The sequence below is a fragment of the Ursus americanus genome, chromosome 13 (genome assembly GCF_024610735.1).
Source record: "Ursus americanus isolate L20-20 chromosome 13, mUrsAme1.1.p, whole genome shotgun sequence".
Classification (NCBI taxonomy): domain Eukaryota; kingdom Metazoa; phylum Chordata; class Mammalia; order Carnivora; family Ursidae; genus Ursus; species Ursus americanus.
In genome coordinates this window covers 13,282,072-13,306,675 of record NC_142139.1, presented here as the reverse complement: position 1 = coordinate 13,306,675, position 24,604 = coordinate 13,282,072, and the positions used below count along the sequence as shown (strand labels likewise).

General features: G+C 38.6%; 1 protein-coding gene across 3 annotated transcripts in view; it reads right to left on the bottom strand.

The window, feature by feature from the left end:
• Positions 1-657: 657 nt before the first annotated feature.
• The window catches only part of SYNPO2 (synaptopodin 2), a 167,508-nt gene continuing 143,561 nt past the window's right edge, over positions 658-24,604 (bottom strand). Inside the window, exon 5 of one of the 3 annotated variants that reach the window (XM_045799076.2) lies at positions 658-4,202. In XM_045799076.2, the coding sequence (XP_045655032.2) occupies positions 3,657-4,202 (546 nt within the window). In that variant the 3' untranslated portion in view covers positions 658-3,656. Of the gene's footprint in view, positions 4,203-15,969; positions 24,128-24,604 lie in introns of those variants that run through there. The other 2 variants (XM_087866422.1, XM_045799077.2) reach the window with 2 other exon arrangements.

Sequence of the window (24,604 nt, the reverse complement as noted above, 5' to 3'; positions counted from 1 at the left end):
TGGTCCTTTAAAAAAATTTGTTTTTTTATCAGAATGCCAATAAGAGCCATTCTATTCAGAATTTGCTCCCCCCACCCAAAAGTGTCAAAAAGCTGTGTTGTATGATACCAATTGACCAGGGAGCTCGCGTTCCAGCTGATAGTTTCACTGTCACATAGGAAGAGCCAAAGTCATTTTTGGAATCACAAACATGATAGACTCTCTGAGTGAGTCCCCAGCCCTTCAAAATACAACCAACATGTTATCAAGTCATATTACCATTGGCTATTCTTATGCTTAAGAGTAATTTCCAATATACTATGAAGGAAAGAGTTAATAAAGAATAATATTAATTTATGTTTGGACCCCAAACGTCTTCACCTACGTGTCAAATTGATTGTATTTTGTTTTTTCTGAAGTTTTTAAGTGTTACAGTTAAATGTTGCCAGTCAGCATGAAATTCTTTTGATGTGTCTGGAGCTAATATTATAGAAGCTAAAATTCAAAAATATGTAGTAGATAAGATTAATAATGTAATGTATACGATATAATTAAAAATATAATATATATAGTAATATATATCAACTTCTGGACTTGGAGTATATCAAATCCCCATTCTTTAGGGTGAAAATAATTTGAAATAATATTTTATAAGAAAAAATGAAAACACTCTTTAAGTTGATTTTCAAGTTATTTTTTATTACTAATACAATTTTGATTTTCAGTATTCATCTTTCAAATACAGTCTTTTGGGATAAACACAGTCAGAAATGTCAATCTAACTAGCAGGAGAACATAGTCATTTTTAGTAGAAAAGTGTGGACAGTGTAGATACTTCTACTTTGAACAGAAATCAAATGTGAAAATCTACTTTCTCTTAAAAAATAAACATTTCTACAATTCATCTCTAATTGTAATAACTGAGCCTACCTGATATACTCTTTTATCCAAAGTTTCATTAATACATATATATGCTTGAGCCCTAATAGGGTGGCCCTTTCCAATGTGAGTGATAGTGCCAAAACATAAAAGAGACATATTCAGAAATAAATGGACTGGAATCCGTGCATTTATAAAACTCAAAATACTGGACAAAAATCTGAATCATTTTAATAGCGGAAACTTCACGCACATGCAATGATGTGATATTTAAACTCAAGAAGGAGGAAAGGTGACAAATTAGTGTCCCTATGACTGGCATACTGTAACATTTTAGGGCATGCTTTTTAATCCATGGTAAAACAGGAACTCATCTACCTATGTGATTGCTACTAGTAGAAAAATGTCTTCACAAATGTGGTATATATTTACAAGCAACAGCCTTCTAAAAATACTGTTTTTATCTTACAGATATAAGGTATTCTTAAGTATAGGAATCAGATCTCAGCGTGGCAGTTCCCCTGTCTCAAACATTAGCTTGAATACAAGCACATCTAACTTTACTCGTTTTTAAATAAACTGGAGATTCAGTATCAACAATACATTTTGTGATGATTCGACATTGGCACTTCTGCTTTTTGGAATTATATCTGCAAATGATATCTTGAAACATCAATTTCCAATAAAACTATGAGATGTTCATTTCTTTGTGAGTGAAAAATGTACAACTTTCCTGCCATATATTGTCTTTCTCTTGATGTCTAGAATAAATTCAGATAGCTTCAAACAAATGATGATTTTGATCTAGTACATGCAAAGAGGGAGATGGCTATTTTGTTATAATAATATATAAGTTTACAATGTCTGTGTTTTTATTTTGAGTCCAGTGAAAGTTTTAGTGAATAATCTAATATATATCAATTTCTGCAGTTGGAGTATATTAAATCCTAGGTAGTAATGGAAACCACTTCTAGCATTTAAAAAAGAAAGCAACAAAATGGGATCTGATCCTGTCAGGCAGTCTTTCCTGCTAAATGACCCTTATCTTAAGACACTGACATCTGGAATGATTTAGCCAATATAATAAAGTTTGAAGCAAATAAGACTTTTATGTAGGGATTCCTGAGAATTTGCTGACGTACTGATCAATATACCAGGCATTATTATTTAAGATTCCATAGAAAGTCTTTGGAGTCAATAATTATAATTTGAGAGAATTAACAGTATATAAATTTAAGGGAATTTAACAATATAACTTTAGAAGTATTTATCTTTTCTTTATAACTAAACAAATTAGTGTCTGGTTGGGTCCATCAATAGGAGAACTTACTATATTTCTTCAGATTTTTAATCTTTTACTTCCAAGATAAGGGATCACTTAGACCCTGGAATTTTTTTTCTTCTTTAAGTTTTATTCTTTGAAAGACACCATTATAATGATAAATATAAGAGTTAAAGAGTAAAAAAAGAAAAACAGTCACATTTAAAAATCTAAGAATGTTTTGAATACTCAAAAAAATTTTTTATTTTAAAATGTTCTCAATTCTTGTTTATGATGTTAAATGCTTTGAATTTCCTTGTACTGACTACTTTGTGGGTATGGCAGTAAGGAGCAGGTGTTTAATTGTCTCATGGTCGTGCTAATAAGGCCTGGGTCATGAAATTGACCGAGCAGCTGTTCAGCTTCCTTTGAACATCCTAATGATGACTTTGTTTTCTGTAACTAAATAGATGGTCATGACCTACAGTTGCATAATAACAGACACATTCATCTACCACTTCCTTAAATCCATTAACAGTTTTATTTTTCTTCACATCAACCCTCCCTCCATGTAACACATAGCACAAAACCTGTCTCCCAACAATTCCTTTTGGACCTTTAATTATACATGTAGTGACACTGATGACCTAACCCACTCCTAAATTAATCCTGCATTTATATGATGAGCAACAAAAATGAATAATGCACCAAAGGCTATTCTACCAATGAGAAAATCTCAGAATATCAAGACTGTTAAGGATATAAGAGATTAAATAATCTGATCTTCTCGTTTGACAAACGAGGATACCTGAACTCAGAATCTACTCCTGTCTCAGGCTGCTGCCTTTAAATAGATTAAAAATAAATTTTATACCCAAATCTTTCTATTACCCATGCATTACACAATTTGCCTCAGAAGTCCTTCTGGATTGTATAATTATCTTTCTGTCAAATATTTCTTTCTTTCTGAGAACACTTATATTTCAGTTCTAAAAAACTGAATGTCATTGGATTTTTGATAATGTTTCAGAGAAATGCTTAAAACAACACCAAGGAAATCCTTTTTTATATAATTATCATTCAATGGCATGCTCTCATTGAAAACTTCTCCCATGTTATATTCCTTGCTCTTACTGCTAATGACAATTAGAGCATCATATTCTGTTAATTCCCTCCTGGACTAAGACACTTAGAAGAAAATACTTAATTTCACTTTAAATGAGCAGCGTTTAGTTGCCTAGACTACCTCATATTAATGGAATAAATGGAATTAAGATTATGAACTAGATATAAATGCAAGCACATCAATGCAGAAAATGAATTTTTTCCTCAAGGAAATTCTCTATCATGAGCAGACAAGGAAGAGATCACTCACGTGTACTTACACGCACACACACGCACAAACTCAAATAAATGACTTCTGAGAATAAGCCAAGACCAAAAGTGAGTCAAAACCTACTGGAAAAGTGAAACACCCTACAAAGGAACATTTTAAAAATTACTATTGTAGATGGCACATGATCAGTTTTTCTAACATTCATGTTTGGCGTCTCCATCCCCTTGGGTGTGGGTTGTAGTTGCAATCAGCTATTGAAAGACAGTAATCAGACCTAGTTTCCATGGACATTATTTCAGAATCATTTCTGGAAGGCTGCCTATAATATGCATATGGTAACTGTGAACCATATTGGGAGTTGGTGGACATATTATTATTATTAGGTAAAGATGCAACATTATACTCTTGCCTTGCAAATAAGCTCACATTGGCCTTCTGGGCTTGAGGAACATAGGACAGTCTCTCATTCCAATCTTCTGAGCGCCCTGGAAGCACCTTCCTCCTAGCCGCTGAGACCACATTTGCCACAATGGATTCCTGGATGTTTCTGGGTTTAAAGGCATCATCCACTAGACCAAGAGGAGACTTTGCTGCTGCTTCCCAGGGTGTTAGTCTCTTGTTTGCCTTCTCTAGCTCTTCAGTTGGTTTGCTAGAGTAGTTATAAGCAGGCTGGAATACCCAAGGAGATGTTGTGGAGATGGCTGGAGGGACTGGTCTTCCAGGAAGAGAGAGGGAGTGTCCAATCTGCTAAAAACAATGAAAATGTTAGTGTATCTCATTCATTTTGGTTTGTGCTGATTGACTGTTATTTCAAAGTGATCTTGGCAACATTACTGAGCACTGTAAAAATCAAACCCCCAAAATACTTAGTCCTAAGGCCAAGACAGGCTGCCTCTACCTGGTGTATTATTAGCTCTGGCCTGGGACTTGGTCCTCACTTAGGATTTTCTTATTGCTCTCCATCTCTGAACCCATAGCTCCAATCGCTACCATCTCTCTTGGGCACAACCACCGCTGCTGGGACTCTGTTATCATTGGGAGCCACCCTTACTTATCTGCCCTCCACATATTTATATCTATATTCACAGCCCACACTCATTCAGGTCCTGCTTTCCTGGTACAAAATAAACAAAACATATTGACTACCCCAGAAACAGACCATGAGCTACTGGGCTTATTACTTTTCCCAAGTGACTTCCAATCTGTTATCTTATTTTGGTCCACTGAATATAGAAAAAAAAAAAAATCCAAGAGCTACTTAGACATATTTAATGTTACTGATCTGATGGAGTGGATGGACTTTTTCTTCTCAAAATCTATTCATACGCTGCGGAAGATCATGTGGATCTTCATTCCCTAAGCATGAGATATTGCCCATGTCTCAGACAAACACTCCTGCTTCTTGTTTCATCTGAGATTTGCTGCTTCTTATGTGTATTACATTCCTTACTTCTTTGAGAGTTTGTGTCCCTGCAACATTCTCCTGTGTATGTGAAATGTTTGTTTTCTTGGTATGCAGAAATATAATTTACTGAAAGCTCTTGTATTCTCTCTCCTTTTCCCCTTCTGTATTCCAGAAACCCTGAGGACTAGTTACCTACATTATGTCCTCACACATACCCATCTGCATGAAACTCTCTTAGACAAACTTCTGGCAAAAAGTAGCAAATGTACACCTAGGGGAAATGAGTCAGCTTTGAAAGTATTATAACGTTGTGTGTTTCTGGAACAAAAAACATTGCCATGCTTAAAAATGCATCTACATTTCAGAGACGGTTTCAACAGCTTTTCTCTCTTAACCAAGTTCTTAAATTTAAAGTGAATACCAACACCTGGATTTGACAAACTATCTTAGATTCAAATGATTTGTTTTTGTTTTTTCATTAGACACACAAAGAAGGTAGGTGGTTCATTCTTGGCTTGCATATCAAGAGTAAGGGGGTCAATATACTGAATCTTGCCTCTCTCTTTTTTATCATTAAAATATCAGTTATAATAGTTGAATCTTAACAGATCTTGTTTTCATTAATCTCTTTATCCTAATCTAGATCTAATAATAAGTTCTCTGGACTAAGTAATCACGGAGGGGAGAAAAGCCTAATTTTAGTTACCATTTTGGTTTGATTTCCATTTCACATTATTTATGCTTTGGTTTGATTCATTTAACAAGAATTTTATTGAACGCCTAATACTTGCCAGGCACACTCATCTGGAAATACAAAAATGATTTAAATAAAGTCCTTGCCCTCAAGAAACATGTAACATAGTACTGTTGTTAGCTTTGCAGTAGTAACTTAGTCCATCATGGAAGGTCACTTTAGAGACTCTTTACCTATCTTGACAGGATCAATAGGGAATTTTCTACACTGTGAGAAGTATTAACATTCAATATGATAAAGAAATATTCAGCTCTTATCTCCCGTAGTATATGTCTATGTCTCCCTTTTGTCCTTACTAATGGAAGAGAGAGGACACATTGGTCTATAAAGTCCTTGGACAGTTTTCAAATTCCAATGAGATCTGCTTTATGTGGTCTTTGATCAGATCTAGCACCTCAGGGGCCTGTTTTAGTCGGGTCTTTAAAACATTAGAGACTCGAAGAGATGTCAATAAAGGGCTCAAAGCCTCTACAGAAATACAGGAAGTGATCCTGAATACACATGCAGGTGATTAACATCACTGGCTAATAACTGGAAAAAGAAATAATTATCAATATATTTGGAAGAATTAAGTACAATGTGGATGCATACACTTCAGTTGATAGGGCATCCAGAACACTGGAGGAAAGCGAGCATTTTAGTTTCCATTCCCCCTCCCTTCTTAGCTTGAAAATCTTCAGAAGAATGGAAGCTTACCAGAAATTAGCTCAAAAGTATTGTTGAATGATATTCTAATAACAAAGAGATTAGAGATTTTTTTCAGCTAAGGCATAAATGTTAATCAATTGAATACGTGAGCAAAAAAGTAGAACTGCGAAGTATGATGTTGAAAGCGTAAGGCTCTCTGAGGAAAAAATTTAAATAGCATCAAAGTTAAAAAAATCTCCTGTGGAATATACAAATATGCCAAATATAGTAGCAGTACTGGCTGTGAAGGAAGAGAGCAATTACCTCAATGAACAAAATGACTTGCTCTCCTACACACTCCTCAGACTGCCAGACATGCCTTCATATTCCTTTAAGCGCTAACAATAGAACATAAACTTACAAACTGTCAGAGATGAGAGAGGCAAATATGGGATAAATACGTAGTTCTTTAGGTACGTGTTGTTTCTGTTTGTGCCCAAAATACTGCAGGCCTCTGGTCCCTGCCTGCACCCAATCCCCTAATTTTAACGTATTTCCCCAAAGCAATTTCCACATCTCGTTCTTTGGTGCTATTTCCTTCTGTCAGTCTCCGCCCCAAGGCTCATGCTGTTCTCTGCTTGGCCGGCTAAAGGAAGCCATGTGATATAATCTGAGCCAGAAATGACCAAAGGGACCTGAAAATAACAGAGGTGTTTCTTCTATTTTGGAGTTTGAATGTCTAACGGTAGAATCCTGGCATAACATGGGTTGGATCCTTGGTTGTTGTTTCTACCATGGGTTGTATTATTTTCTAAAGAATTTAGATTTTTGATAGGTGAGCCCTTAACTGTAATCAGTATGTTAAATTAGCATTACATTGATGTGTCATCAAATTGCTTTTCTTTTTGTCTCCTGCCACCCTTTAATTTTTTTTTAATGAAAGAAGTTTTTCCACTGTCACTACATGAAAACTTAGCAGGTCCTGTGGCACTCTGCTTTCTTCTAGGAATAGTCCTGTGGTCACTTTCAGTTACCCAAACCAGTTTATTTCAAAATAGAATATTCCATCCCTTGCCGTAACAAATTGCAGTCTCAACTTAGAGTTAAATCTCTTCTCCCTGGGGCCTGTTTCAGGAAGATCGTCTTCGTTCAGGGAAGGCATTGTGGTTGGCTTCTTCATGATTTCTTTCCTCTCTTCCCTCAGCTTGCTAACTTGGACTTCTGGCTCCCTGGGCTTAGAGTACAAGAATGGAGAAGAGAAAAAGAGCCTGAGGGGAATTTTTACTTCATTTGGTAACATCATATTCTGGCTTTTTACTCTCAGAGCCAGGTAGGCCCAGATAAGGAAACTTCCACGGGATCTTTGAAGATTCCTATCACTGGGGATATTTTGCTTGTAGTCTTCAAATCATGCCAAGTCATCCCTATTTTAACGGGTAACTTGTGACTCATTCTGCACCCCCAAGGAAGCTGAAGCTACGAAAGGGTTTATTTGAAGAGGCCTCAAGACAACACTTCCCAGCTCTCCTTTGCTCCTGACCTGCTGTGGTCCATGGGGAACACACATATTTGCCTTTGGGACTACAGCAGCCCATATCCTGGTTCTTTGCCAAAACAATTTGTCAGCCCATGTCTCAACTTCCAGATTTCTTGGGAGAGTGTTGGACCCCAGTCCGCTCTGCCCTCCTGTCCATCCTCATGCAGACATCTCATATCAAGCTCTCTAAGAAGCTACTTTAAAAAAAGAAAAAAAAAATTTTTCAGACAGAGAGAGAGAGTACAAGCAGGGGGAGGGGCAGAGGGCGAGAGAGAGAATCTTAAGCAGACTCCACACCTAGCACAGAGCTCGACATGGGGTTCGATCTCACAACTCTGAGATCATGACCTGAGCCAATGTCAAGAATCAGACACTGAAGTGACTGAGCCACCCAGGTGTCCCTCTAAGAAGCTACTTTGAAATTCTTCTCTCACAGGGGTGGAGGTGAGGATATAGGAGCCCCTCACCTCCACCTACTCTAAACCCACACCCCATGATCTATGGGATCCAGAATTCTTCCTCAAGAAATCCTCTCTCCTTTCCATCCTCTGATCCCTTTTAATAACCTAGACCTGCTGGGGCGGGGGGGTTCCAACAGGAGTGGCTCCCTGATGTGTTCTTTGTAGAGTCTGCAATTTCGTCTGAAATCAGACATTAGTGTGCAGCATCTCTGATATCTGAGGGCCTCGGGGGAACTTTCACTTTAATGTCCTGTCATGTAACATTACCATTTTCAGTAGACCACTAAGGCCTTTCTCTCATTTTTCTTTTAACAATGAAATATAGGCTAAAAATTGAATGAAGAAAATTTCCTAATGATTAATTTCAAGAAATTCAAATAGTCCTAAGAGGTGAAACCTTACACTTCACTCAGGCCTTGCTCTAGAGAAGGGGCTCACTTGTTTTCAGGGCATCTTGGTCAATCGTTAGGCTTTAACTGTTGAGAACTTCCTCCTTACACTAAACCAAATTTTGCCTCCCCTAACTTTTAACCCCGTGATCCTAGTAACATAAAATACTCCTGCTTCCACTTCTATATACCTTTTCTTCACATATTCCTCATTGCTTCCACCTTTTTTGGACACCTTCACTATCCTATCGCTATCCCTCATTTTCAAACTAAGGAGAAATAACATCTATGGTGGTCATTCTCTCTTCTGCATCTTCTTCTTCAGTATGTTAGGTGGGGCTAACGCAGACATACTACCTTGACCCTCTTAAGTAGACGTATATACATAAACACAAACACCGAAGACGAACCAACGAAGACAACGTTCAAACTGACCGAGGGACCTTGTCATCGTGCAGATGGCACAGTTCATATTGCATGTAGAACGTTCGGACTGTGTATATTTAGAGTAGTGTGTCCTTTAAGGGTTCAATGCAGGAAAGTACCTGCTAATCTTTAGCCAGTCCAATATAATGCCTACAGCAAAGGCTGCAAAGATTCCCACAGAACTCACAAATCACCTGGTGATGGCTTCACACGAAGGAGGCGTTTTCCTACCTCTACCTTTAATAATAGCCACACTAACAGCTCCTACAGTGTGCCAAGAGGTGGCTACTAATTGCCTTACATAAAGCATTTCATATAATCCTCAAAACAAGCCCACGAAGTAGGCCCTATTATTATTCCTATTTTCAAGGACAAGGACAAGGACAGTGAGACTTAAAGAAGGTAAGTAACATCAATCAATCAATCAATAAGACGGTAAGGAACTTCCCTAAGGGTAGAAAGCTAGTAAGTACTGGAGTGGGGAAGTTGGACCCACACAGTTTCACACCAGAGTTTTTTAGTCAAGTATTAGACTGTGCTTATAATGAAATCGTTTTGAGAAAACGTCTTTTTTAAAAAAGATTCAAATCCAAGCAAGCTAAATGAAATGAGATCTTAGAAATTTTGGAAAGAATCATTTAAATTTTGATTAAGTTTGGATTAATTACTGTTGCCATCTTGCCGTTTGTCACAAGAACAGGTAGGTGGAAGGGTGTAGGGAATACCTCACATTTAGATGTGCTCCTTTTATATGATGGTGAGACACACCTGGGGCTCTGCGCTCAAGTCAGCTGAAAAGCTCAGAGGAGCTGAGGGCCTTTCTCAGCTTAGCATAACCAACTTTTCATGTCAATTCAATGCAGATTTATCCACATAAAGCAGTTCATGAGGCAGCTTGGTTAGTTTCCTTATTAGACTGTCTGGGTAACCAATTTAACCGGCAGGAAATACTTGACATTTAAAAAGGAAGTGTAGTCTGAGGTTTACATAGGACAATGAAGTGAATTAATTCTAAAGCAATGCAAATAGCTACAGAAGCCAAAGAAGTTTAATAGGATATATTCGGAAGTTTAAACTATCTCAGACCACAAACCTTGAAAGCCAAAAACTTTCTCTTAACTGAATTCCTGCTTAAATATGCCATAGTAGAGGAAATGTCTCCAACTGACAAATGATATTTCAACTCCTTCAACAACTTTCTCTCTTAAACACATAATCAGTAAATATTCATCACAAACATACTTTATCATCAGCAGATTCCAGTAGAGGCAAACAGAAATAAATGACATTTCATTTGCCTTTTAAGTCATTTATAAGAATGTCTACAAAGCAGAGGGCTATGAAGAGGCACATGAATGGAAGGAAGCACCAGGCATTCTCCAGCTTCCCATGTGCTCAGGTCAAAATCTTAAGAGTCACTGCTGACTCTTCCCTGTCCCTTACACTCTACACCTATCTGTCAGCGCGGACTTTAAAATACATCCAGTCTGCAATCATTTCCCATGTCTCTGCTGCTACCGTCCTAAACTAAAGCAGCATAATCTTGCCTGGATTATTGCTACGTCTCCTAATTGGTTTCCCTGGTTCCACCCTTGCTTATCTAGTCTGTTCTCAAATGGCAGCTAAAATTACCCTGTTAAAACCTAATTCAGATTATGTTACTTAGTCCTCTGTTTAAAATCCTCTCGTGGCTTCTCATTTCAAAAAAGGAAAATCAAAGTCCTTTCATTGACCCACAAGGCCCTGTAAAATCTGCTCACCCACTCCTCCTTAATCTCTGATTTCATCTCCTGCTCTTTCCCTCTCACTTGGATCTAGCCATACCAGCCTCTGCTATTTGTGAACACACCAAACACACTCATGCCTCAGGACCTTTACACCTGCTGACCCTTCTGCCCGGAACACAGTACTCTAGATATCAGCATGACTCCTGTTTCTTTTCCTTCAGGCCTTATTCAAATATCATATGATCACTATTTGACTCCTGTCTGTCCGTATCTCCCTCTTTCTCTCTCAAAATTCCCTATCCCCTTCCCTGTTTTATTTCTGCCTTTAGGCTTATGTCTATTTAACATAATAAATATTTTATTTATTTTGCTTATGAGCTTCTTCCCACTAGAATTTCGCTCCATGTAAGAGTAAGGGTTATTGTTGCATTCTGTTTTATTCATTAAGACATCCCTAGACTGAAAACAGTTCCTGGCAAGTAGACACTTAGTAAATATTTGTTGGATGAATGAGTAATTTCTATATCAGAATTCTATAACCAGGAAACTTGGTTTGCTTCACCAAAATTTTTCGTTATGCCTCAAGATATAGCCCTTCTCATAACACTTAGCTGTGGTGAGGGGCTCATACAAATAGACTCATCCCCCACCCTCGCTATACACACACCAGTATGCTCACCAAGCCAGGTTTGCCAAAACAAAGAGGATGAACCAATATTTACAAACAAATCAATCTTCCTAAACAGGTAGAAGATTTTAATGTGCAAGTACAATCATTTGCATTTTAGGTCAGTGCAAATGTGAGGGTTTTAAGCTGTTTGACTCTCCAAATGAGATAAGTCCTAAAATTTTATGCATGAATCCTAAAGAGAGTCTAAAATATATTTGCAAGAGTTAAAAGACCTAAGAAGAAAAAGATAATGGACATTGGGACTAGTTAGAATTGCAGAAGGGAGGGGCACCTCGGTGGCGCAGTCCATTAAGAGCCTGACTCTTGATTTCGGCTCAGGTCGGATCTCGGGGTCCTGAGATTGAGCCCTGCCTCGGGCTCCGTGCTCAGCGCAGAGTCTGCCTGGATCGTTCTCCCTCTTCCCTCTGCCCCTTCCCACTGCTCTCTCTCTAAAATAAATACATCTTTTTAAAAAATTGCGTAAGGGAAAACTGAAAGTTGACTTACCATTTATTGTGAGATCACAAGCAGGTGTAGGAAATGGCATTTTCTACTAACCAATGTCTTAGGGGCACTCCCATTTTCATGAGTCTTGGATTAATTTTCCTGATAGGGAAGCGCGTTAGCAGGAAAGCGATTTCTCCATGGAGATGTAGAACTCCTCTATCTAGACATCTTTAAATGTAGGATAAATGCTCCTTTGAGGTGATTCACAGTCAAGCTTGACGTCAAGGAATGAGCATTTTAAGGTCTTTTTGTTCTAGTCTCTTAATAAAACAGTCTCTATCTCATATTTACTGTGATCTGCCTTCCTAAAGTGAATCTTAAATTTTCTTCACCAGCGGGGCTTTGGGAAATTCTGGTGTGGCACTCTCTTATTCACAAAATGGAAGAGAGTGCCCATTTCCTCAGACAGAAATCTGCAGCATTATGCTGCTCATCTGCAGACAATCAGGACTAATACGTCGTATTATTGACTAGAAAACTAGTCAAGTAACCATACATTGCTTAGAGAAAGAAAATAAACATAGTCGGACATCAGAAAAAGAGATACCATCTTGTAGCTAGTGCTTCTGGTCTTGGCTCTGCCATTGACTATTCATCTTTATTCACTTTAGATTAACTTTTAGATTAAATTTGGGTTCTAAAACAATACACATTTTAAAAGTTTATTTTATGTTTGAAGGAAATCCCTTCGTGAGAAAGACTAAGGGTTATAAGCGACAATGGAAGCAAGCGTGATAGACTGGAAAGAATGTGAACTCGGGTAACTTGGCTGTGACGCTGACCCGGGAGTCCTGCCTTGGCCTCTTGTTACCCGGATGCTCCCACCTCTCCAGCCATAATTTCCTTGGTTGTAAAATGGTAATAATGCCAGCTACAGTTTCAAGATTAGGAGGAGAGGAGAGATTTCGTTTAGAAATCGAGTGCCCCACAGCACAACACATGGCGATTATTCTTGTTTTTGTGAGAAGAGCCTGTGAGGTCTTAGAAGGTGTCAGAGACCTGGCAGAACCTTCTGTTCAAGAGGCAACTGCATAGGCAGGCTGCCGACCCAGGCTAAAAATAGAGGGAGCCTTGCCTTTGAAGTGGCATTAGCACCACACGCCTGCGATACCGCTGCGCCAGCCACGTCTTTCCACCGGTCAGAACGCAGGCGGCGGAGCTGGCCAGAAACACGCACTGACCTCACCTCTCTGCTAGCTCCGGGGGGGGGGGGGGGGGGGCCAGACTGCTTGATCTTTCTTAACCCTCTGTTATAAAAGAATGAAAATGTTAAGGAGGAATCTGTGCATGTACTTCTGCGGCCCCTTTCATCTTAGATAGCAATGATAGCGAGACCCAAAATGTATAGAATTTTTACTATGTACTAATCACAGTACGAAGCAAGTTTTCCCATTAATTCACTGAATCCTCTCAACAACCCTATAATCCCAATCTTGCAAATCAGGAAACTGAGGCATGCAAATGTACCGTAGGTACAAGGTAATGTACCCTCGGTCTCACAGCTGGTATGTGTCTGTACAGGGAAATTTAAAATTTAAAGTCATAGGTAATGAAATTGTATCTAAATAATTTTAAAGCGCTAAATCTATTAGTGAAAAGAAATTAACTACACAGCAACGTTTTGCCGTCTCACTTCCCTTTATCCTCAAAAAAGTATGCCATTCTAAAAATTATAGCCTATGAAAACACTCCTATTGATATACTGTGTTCTATTTAAAAAGCTGGAATTGGCATTTTAATTTTTTATATTTCTGGGGGGGGAGCCTTAAATAAGTCTACTTTAATTGGCTTGAACATAAAAACAAAATCTTTTAAACACATTTCAAAATATTTTTTGAAGAGAAGTTCTATCTTCTCAGAAGATTCAAGCAGTAAAAGTCATATGGATTCCCACCTTAGAAAAAAATGAATAACATATCGAAAGTTCAGCTTTCATTAGTTTCTATAGAGAAAAAAAAGGAACTTTCACAATAAACAAAGGCTGATGATCCTTATGAAATAAATGAATTGGTGACCTTTTGGGTAACTTCTGTAAAGAAAACTGTCAGTGTCTGGCATGTAGTAAGCACTTAAGAAAGGAGACTCATCATTAGTAGCATAAAATTATTACCTACACTGTAAAGCCTACTTAAAATGTATTTCACTATCCAAATACAGCTTTAGCTGTCCATTATATCCTAGATACTTTTCCTAAAGCAAATCCAGGTAACCATCTCCTCCTGCCCACATTCACAGAAAGAAAAGTCACCATGAATGTGCACTTATCCCTAGGAAAAAAGTGGGGTGAGGAGAGATGATTTTTCAATATAGTTTACAGCTTACGTGCTTGCTGTTTGACATGGAGCTAATAATATTCCTTAAGCAAACTCATTTCCCAAGTAGAATGGCTTTGATTTTCTCAGAGGGAAATTTCATCAGTTAAGAGTTTAAGAAAAGGAGTTCTTAAGAAATGTGTGCATAGCATGTAACAACCTTGATTGGGCCCTTTACATGATAACATTCTCCAAATTTCTCTCTGGCATGTGTTTGAGGGTTGATGTTTAAGCCATTCTTCTATCACGACTCCTAATCACATTAAAAAGCTGACAAACCAAACCTGGTTAATGGTAATGGCAAAGACACATCAACAACTTCACAACGTGTGACAATATTATTTCACAAGGATGTGGAAAATACAGTATGAGAAAAATGACTTATTTGATCTTTGTAACTGTTTTTCTGTCCATTACGTTTTCTAAGCTTATGAAATAGATCCTTTGATTCATTTCCTGGTCCCTGGGGAAAATGTTTAACCTACTGTTCCTGGGAAATTCAAGATTTACTGCTAAATCATATTTATGTTTCCTTAGTCAGAAACATGACCCCAGAGTGATGTTTAAAATTAGGAATAAAAAAGTACAATTCTTCATCCGGGAAGTAACCAACAACTTATTTTCTTAAGCGCAGAATAAGAAAAATTTTGCTTAATTGCTTTACCACATCTCTCTGGTGCAAGTGGTAAGTTTTATTTCATGACATCTTTCTTGTCTGAGGAATTTATGTAGTAATTCCGTGTGTGTCATCTCATTTTATAGTACACGGGGATTTCCATAAAGTAATTGAGGTTTTCAAAGGAATGATTGTTTTTCTGGAATAGATAAAAGGCCATTCAGGGGGCAATACAGATTAAAGCAGAGTATATGGTGATAGTCATGTTGGTGTACTTTTCAAATACAAATGGAGAACTTGGAAACATCTTTTATCACTAGTGTCCCAGGAACATATCTTCAAAATAGGAAGCATTTACTTCACTTAAAAATACTAATCACGGGTTTATCTGTAATCCAGTTAATGGTTCAAGGAGGTGTCTCAGGAGGCATTAGTACGCTGTAATTTTCTTGTCTTGTTAGCTATTATTACAGCTCTCCTATTGCTATAGCTTTCTTAATGTTCTCACAAAACCGCGGCCTATTCTTAGACATAATATTGCTTATTAATACTAGAGCAAGTTTTGCTATAGTATTTGGGCCACACATTCATTCAAAGGATCTCATTCCTTATCATGCCCCTGACTACTCCTCATTCCCAAGTTCACCTTCATATTAATATAATGTTAGGTAGTTTTGACCATCAATCGCCAAACAACTTTTTCCTCTTTCGGTATTGATTCATGCAAATACACAGGTGAATTAACAACGCCTTGTGAATTACCTACAAACACTTCATCAACCCCCAAAGCCACACTGGATGTACAGTCCGAGCCTAAGATAAAAGATAAATTCTTCTGGAGGTACTAAAATGTCTAGGTCCTTATAAATACACATTTGAGATTGAGAGAAGGGACCCTTCCATAATATGTCTGTCTGAAGTTCTTAAGCGACTATCCATTAAAACAAACAAACAAAAAATTAAAAAAACTCTGGGGAAGGGATGGAAAAAGAAATGTTTAGAGCTTATCTCTTTGTAAAAAGATTCCTAAGCTACACCCATTGAAAAGTTCCTCTCAGCTTTGCTCTCATCTATTCTTAAACATTTTTTTTTTAAGATTTTATTTATTTATTTGACAGAGACAGCCAGCAAGAGAGGGAACACAAGCAGGGGGAGTGGGAGAGGAAGGAGCAGGCTCCTAGCAGAAGAGCCTGATGTGGAGCTCGATCCCAGAACGCTGGGATCATGCCCTGAGCCAAAGGCAGACGCTTAACGACTGCACCACCCGGGCACCCCTATGAGACTCTTTCTGAGAGTGATGGGCCGACTTCGCGGTTGCAACCTTGTTCTTAACCTTGCCTGTTTCGGAAGTTGTGAGTCTAATGCAGGTAAGTTCTTTTCAAAATTTAATCTGTAGATCAGCAAATCATCGACCATCTGGAATCACACATGGGTATGACCTAGGCTAAGAGATTTCATGTGTGTTTTCGCTGGGAGGAAAGTTATCTCCAAATTCTTTCATTTAAAGGGCCTGAAGGAGGTGGGGACGGGGGGACGATCGCTTACAATTTATCACTGTGGGTCAGTTATTCCCAGGTGAAATGCAACTTCGATGTTGTAACTAGTTGCTAAATGAAGTTCACTCTAGATCAGTACTTTTTTTTCTTTTTTGCAAAAAAATGAAGTCTACATGAGACCAGATGAAGTCTGACAATGCAGTGCATCCCTAACAATACACCGATAATTAAATGTTGATGCACCATTCATAAGACGGGATTTTGACTTTGACCATGGTTGACAGTGCTACGTAGGCTATTACAGAAGTTTAGAAAACAAAGCAAAAGGAAAACAAAACAGAGGTTGAATACTGAAAGCAAAGAAGATAAATACTAAATGGTTTTTTTCTATAAAAGATTGCTTTCTGTGTGAGTGCATGGTATATTTGACATAATTTTGTCTGATGGAACATGGGCATTTTGACAACGAAGGATGGAGATCTCCTGATGCAGGTGAAATGATAAGCAAAGGGTGCTGGAAATGCTGCTTTAGAGCATTGCCAGCTGTTTCTCACCTTACGCCAGGGTGCCTCGGGGGTGGGTCCCCGAGGCCTAAAGGTCCCTCCGAGCCTCACAGCACTCCCCCTTCTCAAGAAGTATCTGTGTACGTTTCAAGAATAGTCAGGAGGAATTCTAATCACACTTCACAGACACTAGAACTGAAGCAAATCATTCTAGTCATGGCTTAAAGAAAAGAAAAATTATTCTCACCTAAGCTCTTCTTTGTCTCATTAGAAAAAATGATTATTTAAGTTTCCTACAAATATCCTGGAATTGAAGGGGTAAGGAACGAATTCTGTCTTGTCCGGTTTTAAACTGACCTTGCTTTTTTAAAAGGTATTGAACTACACCAAAATACACTCATGAAACATAAAAAGCCCAATTTTTTTAGAAGATATTTATATAGCAAATTATAAAATCTCCGAGGTGGAAGGGATTGGAGATCTGCAATCAAGCTTCAATGAGGTACAGGAGTTCCTTTTACAACACACCTGATAGGCATTGCAGTGGGAAAGAGCACAGGCTATGCAAACAGATGAACTTGGAGTCAGCTGGCGGGTCTGCCACCTTAGGACTAGCTGTGTGACTTAGGGCAATTTTCTTAACTTCTCTGAGCTCCAGTTTCCTTCTCAATTAAAAAAATGATAATTTTCGGGGCGCCTGGGTGGCACAGCAGTTAAGCGTCTGCCTTCGGCTCAGGGCGTGATCCTGGCGTTATGGGATCGAGCCCCACATCAGGCTCCTCGGCTATGAGCCTGCTTCTTCCTCTCCCACTCCCCCTGCTTGTGTTCCCTCCCTTGCTGGCTGTCTCTATCTCTGTCAAATAAATAAATAAAATCTTTAAAAAAAAAAATGATAATTTTCCTCCAGGTAAGGTTGCTATGAGAACTAAGTTAAGTACATGTATTAAAGCTCGTAACACATTTTATATGCCTAATATATATGTTAATTCCGTCTCCATCTCTGCCCCACAAGATTTTGAAGTTTTGAGTTAAACTGACATTTACAGTCTTGTAACTTCTGTTCATTACTCCTAACACTTCTTTTTCAGCAACAGACACATTTACTCCCTTATCCACACCGTAGTTCCTCAAATATCCAGCTCTCCTATCTCTTGTTAGTCTCTTCTCCTCCCACTGGTGAATGTACAAACATTCATCTCATATTACAGAACTACCAGACGTCACCATCTTTTTGTTTTAGAAATAAACTTTAGTGCGTCAAAGATCTGAAAACAATGGTCTTGTTGGGATCAAAGCTGCTACTCAGTGGGTCTACCTGCCCCTTTGTTCTGTACATTCTCCTAGTCTTTAAGCAGCCTCTGGCTGATTTTGCATTTTATCAATCTACCACACCATTTGATCATCATAATGGAAAGGCACAGCGAAAACACTGGGATCTTTCCCCGTGATCCTTAAAGTACACGATTTGGTTTTTTTTGTTTTGAAAATTTTACGATCATATTTGTTTTCCTTTTAAAAGGCTGATTAGCATTCAAAGTGCTCCAAAATTCTCCTTTAGCCTGGATCCCAAAATAAAAATGTTTTGATTACTGCCAGAGAGATTTAAGTTAGTTATTAGTAAGAACATTTTTGATTGGAGATAACAGACGCTATTGCCCTACAGCCAAGGGAAGTCATACAATTCCTTTCCCCAGAGATAAGAAAAAACAGCCAAGGAACCTTGTACAGTCCCTTCTCTAGACGATAAAATTGTATCATTCTATTCCTAGAAATATTTATTCTCAGCCTTGATTAGAAGCAGAGGGTATGACAAAATCACATCTGAAGGCCCTCTTTATTCTTCTATTTAAAAAAAAATAAAGAAAAAGAATGTTTAGAGCAAATTATTCACAAGTTTGAGAACGGCTGCCTGCGAAGCCCTTTTGGAGCGGGAAGAGGGTTTGCTGCCATCTCCTGGACCTTTGAGATGGAGCCGGCAAGATCCGCGCTTCAGTGCCCGCTCAGGAGGCCTATAGAACAGTGGAAAGCAGGTGCAGTTGACAAGTCGGCCTGTGCCTGACTGGACAAACTGGAAAACTATTTATGGGTTTTAAAGAATAAGGTTGGCCTAAGTGTTCTGTGTGTTAGAAAAGTGTTTTACAAAGTGTGGTTCACAACCATTAGCATCAGAATCATCTGGGGTGTATGTTACAAGAACAAATCCCTGGACCCCACCCAGATCTACTAAATCAGAAGTTCCACAGTGGCGCTGGGGGTGGGGAGGGAAGGTCTTAATTCCCCTCTGGGAACAAAAGTTGGAAAGCTGTGTGTTAGAACCTCTGAAGGCGGTGGCTGGCTAAAACTGAAGTGCTGTATGTAAAGAAACCTTATTAGTTGGTGAACTGAAGTGTAAAATTAAAATAAATTCTAAGTGATCTATTTTACTTTGGTTTTTATTTCCATAATAGCACCCACTCTGGGTTGTAACATTTTGCTGGCTGTTTCATAATGTAGAATTCAAAATCTAGTTAGCTTATTTGGGTTTATATGAAGAATTACTATTGGCACCATCTGATAAGCAGTAACAAGTAGTCAGTGGGCTAGACCATCAACTAACTCTTGAGTGGGACATAAAGGAAAAAAACCCTACCAATGGAAGGATTGGTGTGACACTGAGCACTTCATTTATATTGGCCCAGACTATTCTTTGGTGATCTTTAGCTCTAGAGGACGGTTTTGTGAATATTTTTTTACCAGCCTGAGACATGTTAGGAGAAAACAGAACTGAGGGATATGCAATTCAAGAAAAAGATCTAGTTGTTTTTCACTTTCCAAGAAAAAAAATGTAATTAAATGGTACAAAAGGAAAACAGAACTAAATCAGTTTAAATGTATTTGAAACAAAAGCGACTTTGGATTCAGGTAAAATTTTCGGCCTCTCAGCTTGTTTTGATTTTTTTTTTTTCCTCTTCAAGATTAGTCCCAACTTCTGCTTCTGACTCAGAAAGATTCTAGAGGCACACCAGAAAACCCACAAAAATTCCCTGGGTTTGAAAGGCAGCTGGGATTCTAGGTTCCTCCCTACATCATTCACTCAGCTTCTGAGAATTGTTTTTCATCCCTTGCTCTGTGAACTGGGAGTTTGCTCTGTTCAGAGAGAGGGTTCACTCTGTTTTTGGAAACTGCTCATGCTTCTCAGGCAAGGGGATCAATTACTCTAAAAAGACCAGGTTGCTGACCCTTTGTCCTGGGACAGTGTTGGGAAGGAGGGATAAGAACAGCTGTCCGCAGCGCCTTCCGAGGTCAGCCAGGTTCTGTCAGAGCCCCAACTGTTGCAGGCGTGAATTGGGGTGGCCTCGGCAATCGGGTGGCCAGCTGTTCCACTTTCTGTGGGCTCGGCCTAAATAGCTTCAACTATCCTACCAGAACCTTCCTCAGGAGACCAACATCCCAAATTTGAGACTATATTTAATTTACAAGCATCCCCCGCCGTAAGAATTCTCTGTATATTACTAAGGGCACCACACTTGTTTTATTTAACAATTGATACTTTGAATTGAAAGCAGTCCCTTTATAGTGGAGTCTCAAAGCTGATGTTAAGGTGTGTTTTGGGGGGCGCCTGGGTGGCACAGCGGTTGGGCGTCTGCCTTCGGCTCAGGGCGTGATCCCGGCGTTAATGGGATCGAGCCCCACATCGGGCTCCTCCGCTGGGAGCCTGCTTCTTCCTCTCCCACTCCCCCTGCTTGTGTTCCCTCTCTCGCTGGCTGTCTCTATCTCTGTCAAATAAATAAATAAATAAAATCTTTAAAAAAAAAAGTGTGTTTTTGTTTTTTAAATATTGCACCATTTTGTACACCATTATAATGCTAGGACAATAGATGCAGACAAAGAAGAAAAAAGTTGTCCAACAGGCTGAAGAGAGAGGAACATAGACATACAAAGTTTCAGTAAGAAGAAAACAGAAGAAACAACGACTTCTCAGGACAAGCCTCTTGAGAAGAGATTGGTTGTGTCAATAGATTTATACAGACACTCTTTCTGCTTTTTGTCTTTTTATTGTGTTCGACCCCTAAAACTGGGATGCACATTAACAGAAAAAAATGAAAGAACTTGTCTAATGGTTGTGTGTGTTTTCCTCCTTGGAAGTTTCTGAAACAGTAGCTATTGTTTGTTAAGTGGCCCTTGCAGTAACACTAGTAGCTAGCACCTGTTGAACGCTTTCATGCGCCAGGCACCGTTCTATACACCTAACACTGTGGATTCCTTTAACCTGCTCGACCTGTGATGTGCACCCAGTATTGTCTCCATGCCACAGAGAGGGACACTGAGGCTCAAAAAGGCGTAAGCGTCTGCCTGGAGCCTCCCTACGAGCCAGAGGCGGGCCTGACGCAGTTGCAGGCACCTGGGCCCGGGTCCACACTTACCCACGACAGAATGTGCCTCTGTAGGCGTGGGGTTTGCGTGCATGCTCTCACCTAATCACAGGTGAATGTCACTGAAGAAATGGTTACCTTTTGCCTCCCCTAAACCAAATTGTGACTTTTTTAATTTAAAAATTGGAGGGGACTATTTTTCTGCATTATTGTTCTTAAAATTTGAGAAATTTTTCTTCTTTGCTGTTCTTTGTTTTCCTTAATTTACCTGGTGTAAACTAGCACAGCCCTAGCAGTAATATACGATGCTGGTTGGCTGGAAGTGGGTGTTTGAGGAGTTTGGTCTAGTTCAAATTCCGATCAAGGGTAACTAGCAAAGTATTAGGCTCCCCCCTATCATGTAATGAGTTATAAGCAAAAAGGCCGATAGAAATAAAACTATAGCTTTTCTCCTCCCCTTGTACCTGCCTACAAGTGTCTGTCATTTGGGGCTTCCAAGCTCTAAGAAGTCTTTTTCATATTGATTTAGAAGATTTAAAGTAACTTTTGAGTTATTTCTGAGACAGTTAAAACTTATTGCTCTGATGGACAATTCCTTTCATCTGTGACCTTTGTCTTGCGATCAAGAGAGGTAATGTAGCCTTGTGGTTAGTGAATGGCTCTGGTCCCTGACTGTCAGGTCTTGAGCATTTCCCCACCTCCTTAGACAAGTTCCTTAACTTTTCTTTACCTCAGTTTCTTATCTGTAAAATGGGATGATCATAGTATCTACTTCATAGTCATTTTGTGATGACTAAAAAAGTCAACGTTTGTTAGCTATGCATCTAGCATATAGTAAGCCCTCATAATTATCACCTTATTAGTGGCTTTATGATTTTTAAATAAAGGCAGCAGAGCTCTGCAAAGATAATGAGGGGGTTTTTACAATGAACTTAGAAGTTCACATCTTCTCTCCTTGAAGTTAGTGATGGGAATGCTCAGACCCCCTGTTTAGAATCCATTACACCAGTTCTTCAGGAGATGTTTTGAAAATAACAATGAGACATAGTTGAAGGGGAAAAAAAAGCTACTGGAAAAAACATAAGGTGTAAAAATGTCCTTGCTGGGAAGTCTTCCTACAGAAATAACTGTTGAGAAATGCTCCATTGAGGACACTGTGGCTGGAAACTTTAGCTGCCTCATGCATATCCAGGAGAGACTTCATGTCAATGCTAAGATTCCAGTGACAACTATTTTTTAGATTTGAAACACTGAAAGTTTGTGATGCTTGCATTATTATTCTGTTTAGAATTATTCTTGTTGAAATGTCTTAAGTTATTATGGGTTTAGTAACAAGCCAAGCTGGGTGCCGTTTCACTATTTAATAAGAATGTTCCTTGAGCTACATGTAGTCAGAATGGCATGAAGCCTAGGCGAATACTTCCTTTTATGAGAGTCTCCGATTTTGCTTTTTTTTTTTTAAAGTGACAATTCTTCCCCAATCTCAGCCCATAAATATCATCTATTCATCCTGAAATAAGAAAATAAAAGAATTTGGGTAACTAGTACAAAATCACTGTCAAATTCACCTTTTTCACTTATAGGACAGATGCTTCTTTCTCAGAGGCTGGTTTTCATTTCCAACATACCATCAAAGCCTCTGAGTTTATGTGCAATCCGAGGAAAGTAAGGGGGTCCTTTCTAATGTTATTCAACATGGTCAAAGTCATCTATAAAGCCTATATAGAGTAGGCTCTTGCTAAATAGTTTGGGGAACACAAAACTATTAACGGAGTGGTATTCTGGGTCTAATGAGACTATGGAAACCATGTGGTACAGAAGGGAAGGTCCAGGCGTGGATGTCAGACAAAGGTCTAGTTCCAAACCCAGCCAATGACTTAAAAGCTTAATGACTATCCGACAGGTTGTTTAGCCTCTCTGAATTTCAGGCAGCTCGCCTGTAAATTGGGAATAAAACCTTCCTTTCAGCAATATTCCAAGGACCAAATGAAATGTCTGGAGTATATAATGTGCAGCATGGTGACTATAGTTGGTAATGCTCTATCGTATATGTGAAAGTCGCTAAGAGAGGAGATCTTAAAAATTCTCATGACAAGAAAAAAATTTGTAACTGTGTGGTGATGGATGTTAACTACACTCACTGAGGTGATCATTTCACAATAAATACAAATATCAAATCCTTATGTTGTACACCCGAAACTAATATAATGTTATACGTAGATCATATCTCAATAGAAGAAAAGAGATAATCTAGGAAAGATACTTGGCACAATTCAGGACCCAAAATTCGTGCTCAGTTAATGTTAGCTATTGTTATAATTTATGGGAAGTATTTAACACAGTTCTTGGCACGTAGTAGAAACGTAACACATGAACCCCGCCCCCCAACTTCTGCCTTTTCCTCGGGTCTCACAAGGTTGTTTGCATGGCTGCCCAGCATCCATTCCCATCCATGCAGTCCTGCATTGGACCAGAACACCTGACTCGGGGCCTTTGAGTGGTCTGAAAACAGATTATTGTTAAGTAAAGATATCAAAGATCCCCTGACTTCTAAAATGTCTTCTGAAGAACAAAACACTTTGCTGTTTGATATTTACTCCCAAGAAGAAAAATTGTCTCAGTTTGTTCCTAGATTGTGCAGTTCTTTTCAACTTAGAGCTAGATGCAATCCTTCGTTTTTTTTTGTTTTGTTTTGTTTTGTTTTTCCGCGAACGAATCATTAATAGTTATCAAGGAGCTCAGGAACTAGAGGCTGTGAAAGCAGGATTTCTCCATGGCACATACGAACGGTATTATTTTGAGTGTTAATAGTGTTTATCAGGTAGAGGAAGGAAGGTAGGCTGGAAAGTCGGTCCTTGGGACTATTTTTATTAGGGACCTTGAATGTATATTTCACCAGTCACAAAGCACACATAATTTAGATAAACATGCCAAGAATGAGGTAACAGGGGTAAAAGAAATTCTGTGTACCAATAACAAAAAATGATATAAACTATAGGACCCTGTAAAAACCCTAACCTTCTTTATACTTGAGATATACTTTACTAGCTAGCAAACCTCGTATGAAATCAGGAGTCTGAGAAATGTCTGACAGGATTTGATATTTTCAAATTAAATTTTTTCTTCATTCAATTGCCTCTGAATGGTAAGCTCTGTGATTTCCAAGTGCCGAGAGGTCATTCGGTGTACAGATATACATACCATAAGAACATATTAATTTTTTGAAAATTTAATAAACTGGCTGTATCTGACAATGTTAAGGAAAGAATAAGTCTGATTTGGGGGCTCTTCCAGAAGACTGATTTTTATTGGCCTGTGGCTCCATAGGATAGACTATAATTTTTTTTCTTTTTTTTTTAACCATAGA